General features: G+C 36.6%; 1 protein-coding gene across 1 annotated transcript; it reads right to left on the bottom strand.

Annotated features, from left to right (window-relative positions):
- Window positions 1-373: 373 nt before the first annotated feature.
- On the bottom strand, window positions 374-1,252 carry LOC147498560 (uncharacterized). Its single transcript, XM_086563272.1, has one exon. It carries the CDS (start codon window positions 1,250-1,252, stop codon window positions 374-376), a length of 879 nt encoding a protein of 292 aa, XP_086419398.1.
- Between the last annotated feature and the right edge of the window lie 10,800 nt (window positions 1,253-12,052).

Genomic DNA, 12,052 nt, shown 5'->3' on the forward strand with positions numbered 1-12,052 from the left:
TGCCCTAACCGTGTTCGGAAAGCTGTCTTCTTTATATCTTCTTCTCGAATTCTCATCTAATGGTAGCCTGTTCTGAGATCTATCTTCGAGAAATACTTGGCACCCCTTAACTGATCGAATAAGTCATTGATCCTAGGCAACGGATATTTGTTCTTGATAGTCACATTATTCAGCTTCCGATAATCCACACGTAGCCGAAAAGACCCATCTTTCTTCTTCACAAATAACACCGGCTTTCCCTTATGAACCCCAATCTTTTCAATTAATCTAATTGGGATTTGAGTTCTCTCATTTCGAGAGGAGCCATTCGATAAGAAATCATCGAAATAGGCGACGTCCCCGGCATTAGATCTATGACAAAATCTATCTCACGCTAGGGAGGCAATCCCAGCAATGCATCTGGGAACACTGCCGCAAACTCACGAACCACGGGAACAAGCTCGGAAGATTCGAACTTCGGCCCTTGGAGACTAAGACCAGCTAACAATCCGTATCTATCATACTTGAAGTCAGGCTTGGCCTTCACAACTCGAGATACTGTATTTCTAATCCCCTTAAACACAAACTCAGGCTGTCCCGGTACTCTAAACGTCACCGTTTTGGCAAAACAATCCACCTGGGCATGATATTTCCCTAACAAATCCATCCCTACTATGATATCGAAATCTTTTAGGTCCATCACCGTTAGATCGACTATCATCTCCCTATCACCTATTTTTATCACACAATGGTGACAAACTTCAAAGAACATAGTTTTCTTTCCTAGAGGAGTAGATAAAATAAGCTTCCTCCCGGTATTAACTACATCCAAACCAAGAATCTCCACCATATTTTTAGCAATGAAAGAATGAGTAGCACCCGTATCAAACAAGACATGCACCTTATGTGTAAACAGACATATCATACCTTCAACCACTTGATCAGTCGCGCTGATATCTGCCCCCATCGCGTTATATACTGTGGCTTCCTCTTGGATTGATGCAGGATCCACAACTTCTTCCTCTGGCACTAGATAGTACACCTTGCCATGTGGTCTCTGTTCCACCCCAGAATTGGACTTGGGACAAAACCGCCTGATATGCCCAGCTTCACCGCAACTATAACAAACCACACTCTCTCTCCCTGACTGTGTACTCTGTGGTATTACAGATTGCAATCTAGCTCTCTGACTCGGAGGCCTAAAATTTTGTCTTTGGTGCTCGTCCGAGTGCGAAGGAGCGGTACCCTCGGTGCCATCTCGTGATCCACTCATCGGTCTCAAGAATCGGTAGACTCAGGCCGGCCTAACCACATTCAAACCCCTATGTACGCGGTGGTGCCCTCCATCGTTGTTACTCGCTGGATGACCGCCTATACATCTGCTGGCGACCGGAACCATCGCCTTGATAAACCTCGCCTCTTTCCCATATCATGCCCGCCTGCCGGAAATGTCGATCGCCTTACCGCTTCCAACCTCTTTGCGTCGGAGCAATAACCCGATCATCAACTCTTTCAATGCCTTTGAGCCCTTCTCACAAACCTCGGATAAGAATCGATCCAAGGACCGACATCTTGCTCTGCATATCACGGTTTCAGGCCCGTCAATGAATTTCCTAGCCTTAGCTTTTTCGTGGAAATCAACTCCTTCCGTGATCGTGAAAAAACGGTGAATTTCTCTTCGCATCGTCCCCACGGTCATGTTTCCTTGTTCCAATTTGAGGAATTCCATTCGCTTCTTAGCTCTCCGCCGCTTCGGTAACATACCTCAAAAGGAAGAGTTCCTCAAATTTAGCCCAAGTCATAGGAAACGCGTCTCAACATCCTTAACACCGATCCACCCGGTGTTTGGCTTCACCTCTAAGCATGAAGGCCAAAGTAACCCGCTCCATATCAGTACACATCATGGAGTCCAGCATACTAGACATGTCTAACAACTAGTCTTCGGCTACTTTAACCTCAGAAGATCCCACAAATTCAGGTGGACGTAACCTGATGAAATTTGCAAGCAGAAAACCTGATTGACTTCAGCAAAGCGCAAGTTGCGCTCTCCGCTGTGACAAGACGACTAACCGTGAGACGTCTCGACATTGCTAAGCTATTATTAACGCTTAACGTAACGTAACCACTACTTAGAGTTTTATCGGTTTCCGACTAAAACTTTCGAAACGTGTCACGACTGAGTCCCCCACTACTGCTCCCAGACGGATCTAATAGTGAACGCTCTGATACCATGTTTTGTCACGCCCCGAGACCCAACACACATCCCGAGGACTGAGGAGTGAATCTCGAGGCTGACACCATCCCAATTCTAACGAAATTTCGGCAGAGTTTTCTTTGTTTAATCGACATTTCTTATACAAAAAATTGTCATAACCCTTGGACATCTCATAATTCATCCTTCCAACCATATATATATCCAACAACCATATATACTACTCTTAACTTTAGATACTACAGGGATATGACGGTATATCTACAAAACAAGGAGAACCGTTGCCAAATACATCGATTATTACATCAAAATGACATAGTTCTCTATATATACAACAAAAGAAACTAGTCTCTTTCTATACAACCAAAAGAAAAGAGCTATGCTCTCTATATACAACAAAAGAATAAACTAGACTATCTCTATACAACCCAAAATATGAACTTGACTCTATCTCTCGTCAAGCATGGGGGAACCCACCCAAATCCCCATAACCATCATCCTCGGTGGTAGGGAAAGTCTCATCTGCAACGGGCTTGACTGAAATGTTAATGTAGGATGAGCAAAACAACTATGCCCAGAAGAAACGCACATAACCAATAAATAGTCTACTTATAGAAAACATTTAAAACATGCAGGGTTTCCATAAAAGTATTCAAATATCGTGACTATATACATACATCACTAACTAGCATAAATCATTTCGACATGCTTCGTTAATATTCAAAATATAGTTTTCACAATCATCATACAACTATTGTGGGGTCACGATCCTATTAGAATGGTGAGGGTACGACCGGCCCGATCCCGAGGCAAAATCTCGGTTCAAGATTTTTTCCAGGTGTGAACCATGCACCGTTGTTTTCCCCGATTTTACCGGCGAGGAGCTGAAATGCCGTTGTTGTGTTCGCAGACACACAAAAATCCCCAAAACTTTTAGGGCTCGGGGTGGGCCCTATGACCACGACCCATACGAACTGTCACCTAACTTACGGTGGTCAACCGCTCGACGACTGCAGATCGCTTTCGGGATCCCCGACACACATCCGAGTGGACTAAACTCTCACTCTCCAGCGTCCTAAGCCTCATCGAGGTAGCATGTAACCTCACACAAGCTAATCACCATACAAATAAGTGAGAGCGATACAACCATGGTTATCTAGAAAAGTAGAAAAGGAATTCCCGGACTACATCCCCGTGATGCATCCCTTTAAAGGTGGCCCACCACCTCGAAGGTGTACCCCACAATTGGAATCTGAAAGAGCAAACCGTCCTCCGAATCGACAACAGTTCCTTCTTTATAGGAATTCACCAATTCTTTTCCAAATCCCTTGTGATAAACATAGTAATATATATATATATATATATATATATATATATATACTGCCGCTTATTTCAAAATACTATATTTACATATTTAGTTTTCCTTTTAAACTGTTGATTACAGAGGTGTGAGTTCCTGAATTTTCCACAATCGAAAGTAAAACAACCTATGACTCCCTCGACGGGCGGTCATAGTAAATAACAACCGATGATTCCCAAACGGCGAATCATCGTAAATAACAACAACCATCCCGGGAACAATCCAGAACCTCCCACCTAGTTACAAACAACCGGGTAATCCTTACCCGCATATAAAATTCATCTCTCTGTCTCCTTACTGAGACAATTCAAGAGACGCGAACCCTTCCTAAAACCAGTTTTGCTCTTTTAACAAAGAAAATAAATCTCCGCTACCCCGATTTCACAAAAACCATTTTTCACACAAAAGCTATCCGTATATTTAGTTTATATCGAGGAATACAATGCAAACATGGATATCACATATACATGCATGGTTGATACGCAAACTATTTTTCTCAATGTAAAACAATCAGATCATGCATGACAATAAGCATGCTATATATTGGTATGTAAGTTCTTACCTTAGCAAGCTCCGTTCTCCTCAAACCCACTTAACCGAATCGAGTCCACTTAACCGAATCCACTCGAATTCACTCCTATAACATCATATATATACGTCGGTCGTTAGAGTTTATCAAACTAACGAGGAAATTCTTATCTAATGTAAGTCGAGAAGAATCTCAACGCTACGAATTTGGTTTCGTAGTTAACAGAGCTACAGGCCATTGCTAGCACTGTTCCTCTGACAGGGCTCTACAGGCTATTTTGAGCCACTGCAGGCCCATACGTCAACGCCAATCATATCGCGTCCAATAACGATTAAGATTTTTTTTTTCCAACTCCGACAACAACAACAAATTCCACTCTTCCATTCCCATTAAATCCAATAATCAACAAAATCTTAAACGAGTGTGAACTAACCTAAATTCTCTACAATAGATTGAATATATAAAAAAAAATCCTTACCAAGTTAGAAAAAAATCTCTCCTTAGCTTCCTGTTCCTCCAGTTTCGTCCAACTCTATCTCTTCCAACAAGCTACTGCCGAAGATTAAAACCCCCAATTCACTTATCTTTCATCAATACAATCAGCTACATCGAAATCGAGTTTAAACATCTAATTAAAACGAAATTACACTCACCTTTCTCTGCGATGCGATGAAATTCCCGGAAATTCGAACTCTTGCAATTGAGGTTATGGTTTCCAAGGGATTGGGTGTTCGAATTCTTGGTTTGGATCACTGAAATTGGGGAGAATTGGGTGTTCTCTCTCCTAGGTTTTAAGAAATAGCGTAATTGGGGAAGAAGGAGAAATTGGGTGCGATAATTTGGTTTCGCGATTTTGTTTTGTTTGGGCCGATATATTAAGGCCCAAGCCCAATATATCCCAATTAGGCTTAAGGTCCTAATTCACTCCTAACCACTAACTCATTTGACGTCGCGTCGTAATTTTTTTTTTTCCGGCCCATCCCGCTAAATTTAATCTCCTATATTCTATCTCACCGCAGGCTATAACGATGACCCACTCATGCGTGTAAGCTGTTAACTCGTACCCACTTCGAACGCAGAAAGCCGTTAATCGGTATTTTGTCCAATTTCGCATATGGGTCGCTTACCTAACGTGACTTATGAGTCGGAGTTAAGTTTCATTAAGTTACGTACGTTTAAAATATAAACCCAACGACCAATTTACATAAACGACCCTAAATTTGATATAAAATTTATAAAAATACCCTTAATAATAATTCAGGACTTTACATCGTCCATGTTACAATAAAAAGATACGAAAGAAGAAGAAGCGGTAGTGAAGACATGAAATCATGTCTGCATATTTTCAGGAGATTACGTGTACATCACGTTCTTGAGGATGCACCCGTGTAATTTCAATATTTGTGTCTGTTCATTACATCCTTAGATCTTATCCTACTTTTGAAGTTTAATACATAGTTTTATGATGGTTATATGAACTCCACCTTATAGTGACTCCAAACTTGTTCCACTCCTAAAAGTGGACTTACATGATGAATTGAGAATTAATATTTTGTGGAGGTATACATCCCATGATGGATAACGCCTCTACAAAAAAAATCAGCTCAATTGAATATATTTACCATTGGCAAAAGTTGTAGTGAAATTTAAAAAAAAAATCATCTAGGATGTTGTTTCATAATTTCATATATAACATTAATCTAAATAATTTTTGACAAGATTGTGCATCTCTAAATGAGCTGATTTTTTGTGGTGATGATATATATTGTGTGGAGAATATCTCTACAAAAAATTAGCATCTAATTCATTGATTTTAGTGGTGGAGTTAATTTGAATCAGAGTTTATATTAAGTAAGAATGTAACCACCCCAACATAAAAAAAACTTAAATCATGCATTTTGGAGATCAAATGGCTTTAAATAATAAATGGGTCGAAGAGCAGCTAGGTATCTTCGAACAAATAATGCAGGTTATGCGGCCACGTTTATGGCTCTTGAATTAAATGTACAATACATCCCCTTTGGTTTTTCAGAAAAATAATTAATTACTTGGGCAATATCCCTACTGGGAGTGATTCATAACAATCACTGCGCGCAGAAATGCAATATTCATTAATAACCTATAAGGAACAAAATTTATTGCTTCGTTTTGAGACATTGTACATTTGTACTTGGTACCTTGTCCAAACAGATGCACTTAATAAAATGTTCAGTTCATGTGTTGTGTTGGGTAGCTGAGGCACAAAATGATTTACATGAGAATAAAAAGAGGAGGGAGCATAATATCGTTATGCTTGTTCAAACCTACAAAATTCTTCATTAAATAATGACTGCAATATGCATCAGACTCTGTAATTTTAGTCTTTTTTGTTCATTGAAGAACAGAAAGGGAAGGTAAGGCACCTACCTTCGGAGAATGAGGCTCCTCTTGAATATTAAAACTTGGAGCTCTACAATCTACCTGTATATGTATGGTGAAGCATGATAACACCTATGGTAATAATGGTGATAATAGGTGGGTCGCAATAAATGTATTGATTCTACAAAAAAATCAGTCCAAATGAAAATGTTTTACTTTGTCAAAAGTTGTTTTGAAATTTGAAAAATCTAGACCGTTGGATAATTTTATAACACTGTAAACAAATTTTGATACGTCTAGACATTTTCAAATGTACTGATTTTTTCGAAGGATGATCTATATTGTGGGAAAAACATCTCCACAAAAAATCAGCTTCTAATTCATTGATTTTCATGATGGAGTTTCTTTGAAATTCGTATAAGTGGAATTCATATAATGGGCTCGTTGACAGAAATACACTTACCTATATATAAGTAGTGCCAAAAATATTAACTGATATATCGGCAATATATATCGGTATTTGGGTACACGACATAGATATATTATGATATGTCGGATGGATATATTGACACAATTTTGAATTGATATATATATATTAGATTTTTTTTATATCTTGATAGATATATTATATATATTATTGACTTTGACCCATTTTTTTTGACTGAATTTTTATTAATATTTCTGATATTTTCAATATATCAATTTTATATCAGCAATATTTTTGATATTTTACTATATATCAATATATATAAAAAAAAATGACCAATCAACCAAAATATATATATCAATAATTCAATATAGCCTATATATACCGGTTTTTGGAGGTCCAATATATCTCCCCATATCGAAATAGTAGGCCTTGGTCAAGTGAGAGGAGTCCATCAAGGCATCAAGTCAACCACCACAATAAAGGTCCCACTTCATTTCCCCACTCAAATATCACTCTCTATTGCCAACAATTAAAAGGGACAATTGAGAGAAAAATAAAGAAGAAAAATGTCATTATCTAATCTATTGAAGGTGCTGAACTACCAAGTGAGCCTGAAGGTGACACCTAAGTTATCCATTAGTATTATTGCTGAGGTATAAGATCCAACCTGGAATCCAGAAGTGCCACATTACTGTTATAATCTACCTATTACTGGTTGAATTCCAGCTAGATGCTGCAGTGATCGGTGTCTATCAGATTCATCATGCCACTCATGCAACACTGGAGGATGAAAGCTACCAAAATCCCAAAGTACGTGCCATGTTTGGGAAATCTTTCGTGCTGGGACCGGAAGCAAACTGAACCAAAGTCATTTTGCATCAAAATTTTGTACTCTAGTGAATTCTATAGGTCACTGATGATTATTAAAGTCTACAATAATAAAAAAAAAAAGAAAAATTATTAGAGCATCATCAGCCTACTGTTTATAATCGATTTCTAGTATGACAGGTAGCAAATTATTTGACAATTTCAGTCTACCAGCAAGTTATTCTAGTGCTGCCAAAGGGTCGTTGCATCCAGCAATTGCCAAAATCAAAACCATTTATAACAACGGGTCAGACGGTTAGCCGTCCCACTATAGAATGGTTAAAATTTAGCCGTCTGACAATAAAAAAAACAAACTGATCGATTTTTATTCGTTGGGCCCAATGGCTAGCTCCAACAAAGTCAGCTTTCATACTTTTGCATACTTTCTCAGTTTTCATACCAAAATCATTATTTTTCTCATATTTATCCAAATTTGATTATGGATGGTTATATGAACTCCATTTAAAATAATTCCAAAGTTACTCCACTCATAATAGTGGACTTACAAGATGAATTGAGATCTAATTTTTTTGTGAGGATATACATCACATGATGGAGAACACTCCCACAAAAAATCAGCTCAATCGAATACGTTTAACATTGTCAAAAGTTGTACCAAAATTAAAATAATATGGGCCGTTGGATAACTTCATAACATTATAAACGATTTTTGACGAGATTGTACATCTTCAAATGAATTGATTTTTTGTGAGGATGATCTATATTGTGTGGAGAACATCTACACAAAAAATTAGCTTCTAATTCAATATATTTAGTAGTGGAGTTTTTTTGGAGTCATTTTAAATGGAGTTCATATAACCATCCCCTTCTTTCATTCTCTCATTTTATCCCAAAAATTTACGAATCATTGAGCCTAATAGACCTGTTGGGAGACGTAGTTTGTGTTTTCTCTCAGCTGAAAATGAACTACTGTGCGAAGTATATATCAGTGCAACTGTTTGAATGGGTCGTGACATTAGGGAAGCAAATTTTGCACCGTACGTCCATACCCATGCAAATTTAAATATTCAAACAAATGGAGTGTAGTGGAGACAAAAACAATATGGCATATATGTTTGAATCGTTTTTTTGAGGATTTGCAAGTTATGTAATAAATATCCTGCGTTGGTTCGCGGTCTTGAAGTTGTTGGTGCTTTAACACCGATGAATAACGAAAAACTGCGGCGAAATGTATGTTTGAAGAAACTAGAGGAGAAAATTTTGTTTTATCGTTTAAATGTATGTTTAATTCGTGTGTTTTGTTTAAATAAAAGTGTGCTCTCTTTTAATAAAAGTGTGTTTTCTTCTTTAAATAAAAGCAATGCATTTTGAAAGACAATACAACTTAATCTAAAAACAATACATGTGGAAATTAAAAACAATACATTTTGAAATTAAAGACATTAACATAACGAAATTAAAAAACAATACATAGATAATACATTCTTTGAACTTAAATTCTAAGAGTAACTTATTTTTACAGCACACGTTGAAGGATTGCATTCATCGCACAAGCCACAACCAGGACATAAATCCATTGCTCCCAATCACGAAACCCACTTGTCCCAAAAAATATAACATAAAAGCAATGATATACTCATCTAGCCTTCGCCACTGAGTTTTCCTGTAAGTATATTATATCAACTTGTTGCTCATCACAATAATCTCGACCAGTTGGCCACATATAGTGCTTAAGGAAGAAGGAGTTTTCAATGTATCTACATACCTTTCATAATCTCTAGTTTAATCATGTCTTGTTTATCAAACATCTTTGGTAGTATACTCTTCAACTTCTCCCAATCAGTTTCAAGACTCGGATCAAATTTCACCGGCTTCTTCTTGCCCACACTTAAGCTCGTCAACATCGTAAAGTCCAGAGGTGTAATACCAATCTCTGCACAGGAAAGGTGAAAAGTATGTATGGTGTGCCACCATCGCTCAACCAATGCAAATATAATACAACGATCCATCCGAAAGTCGGCACACGATATAAGCGAACCAAATAGTGTACCATTTACCTAAAATACTCATCTATTTCGACACCTCTTAACACTAATGTTCTCCACCACTATTTGACACTTGACATTGCACACCTCCATCATATCTTCCTTATTTTTTAATACATTGAGACATTTATTCAAACATTTAGTAAATAATACGTGAAAAAACAATCATAAAACATCAATACTTACTATTTCATTAGCATATAAAGACGATATGGGATCATTCGGGTTGGGAGCCAACTTTGGATGCTTAGAAATACTCGTCATCGGTGGAAAATTGAAATTGTTTTCCAGTATAAATCCATCCTCATTTTGTGAGGATTTGAACTCCTCGACCACGCAAAATGGTTTTCTTACGTCCTGCACTATAAAGGAAGTTCATTGCAAAAAACATAAGTAAATTTGGTTAATCAACGAAGTTTTTATGGATGATTGAATTGAGGGATGAAAGTTTGCTCGATTGGTTGAAATGTTCACTTATTAACAACAGCACTCGTTTTTTATGAAGATTTTGGTTTTCATTGGGACAGGTAAACGTGTCCCCTCCTAGTCATCCCCAAATTCAAACGGGTATAGTTGTCCCACTCTAAATTAACCTAATTTCAAACGGCTAAAGTTTAACCATCCGAAAATAGAAAATAACAATTTAAAAAAAAACACTTTGAAGCATAAGTTGAGAATAACATTTTTTTTTTGACGATTTTTACTGAAGTGTCACAGCCGAAATAACAATTGCGTTGATAATGCTCTTAGTAGTCTTATTATTAATTTAATTATATTTCGTATTAATCTTTTTTTTTTTCAAAATCTAAGATACTAGAAAAACTTTAAGTTTAAATGTTATTATCATTTTTTGTGATGATATCGTATGGTTCAATCTACTATTAAAGATAGATATATATAATCCTTCTCTAAAAAGTAGCTACTTAAGTTAACTTAAAATAAGTACGTAAGTAAAACTTCACTTAGAAAATGAATTCAACTATAATTTTTTATGGATATGATATACTAAATATTAAAATTATCTCCACAAAATTTCAGCTCATTTGGAAACCTTTAACATTGACAAAAAATTATTGCAAAAACTCGACATTTCTGAACCATTAAATTTATTTTTAAAGATAACAACAATTTTTATCTATGTTAGAGGTTTCCAAATGAGTTGAATTTTGTGGAAATGATCTTTATGGTGAGTGTTTCATAACTACAAAATATTGAGGTTGAATTCATTTTCTAACAAAAGTTTTACTTACGCACTTATTTTAAGTTAATTTAAGTAGTTACTTTTTAGAGAATGACTATATATATATATGACCGATCTTAGAAGTACATACTTATTTTAAAGTACGTAAGTAAAACATCACCTAGAAAATAAATTCAACTATAATTTTTTGTGAGTATTACCTATATACCATAAAGATTATCTCCACAAAATTTGAGCTCATTTGGAAACCTCTAACATAGCTAAAAATTATTGTCATCTTTAAAAAGAAATCTAACGGTCTAGAAAATAGTATTTTTGCAATCATCTTTTGCCTAAGTTAGAGATTTCCAAATGAATTGAAATTTTGTAGATATGATGTTTATGGTGAGTAGATGATATCCACAAAAAATTAGGTTTGAATTCATTTTCTAAGTGAAGTTTTACTTACGTACTTATTTTAACTTAAAATAAGTATGTACTTATAAGATCCGACCTATATATATAAAACTAAATAATAGATGATTTCCTATACCCATAGTCCTAACTAAATATGGAATCACTAGACTGATATATTAGAATTACTTAGGCTAGCTCGTGTCAGTGCTCAGCTCGATCTCAAGGTTATTCGTGTTACTATATGAACTAAGCTTCGAATTTTGTTGGCGGAAACCCAAATTGCAACTTATATAAGTCGAGCACTCAACTTAGGGTTTGACATATATACTAGTTTCTAGCTAACTCAAGCTCATTCATGTGTGTTCATTTGTAACTGAGTGAGCTTGAACAGATGTAAGCAGGGGCGGATCCAGGGGGCGGGGGTGGGCTGCAGCACACCCAAGCTTTGGTAAAAAAAAAAAAGTAGTAGTGTTCAAATTTCAAAATAGAAACTTAAAGCCAACAAATTTAGCCCAGCCCATTAACTCATTGAACCCAGTCACTTAGAAACTAAGAAATTAGAAACCCGAGAATTACCAACGAACAGGAACAGAGAGAAACTCTCCTCTCTCAAACTCTCGGCATTCTCGAGTAACTCTCGGGTGACAGGTATTATCTCACTCAATCACACTCTTGGTTCTTCTTCCTCACTATTGGCCTCTTGGGATTATTTTC

The sequence above is a fragment of the Coptis chinensis genome, chromosome 5 (genome assembly GCF_015680905.1).
Source record: "Coptis chinensis isolate HL-2020 chromosome 5, ASM1568090v1, whole genome shotgun sequence".
Lineage (NCBI taxonomy): Eukaryota > Viridiplantae > Streptophyta > Magnoliopsida > Ranunculales > Ranunculaceae > Coptis > Coptis chinensis.

Excerpts from the sequence above, each read along its gene's own strand:
- LOC147498560 (XM_086563272.1), bottom strand. The coding sequence starts at position 1,252 with ATGAGTGGATCACGAGATGGCACCGAGGGTACCGCTCCTTCGCACTCG.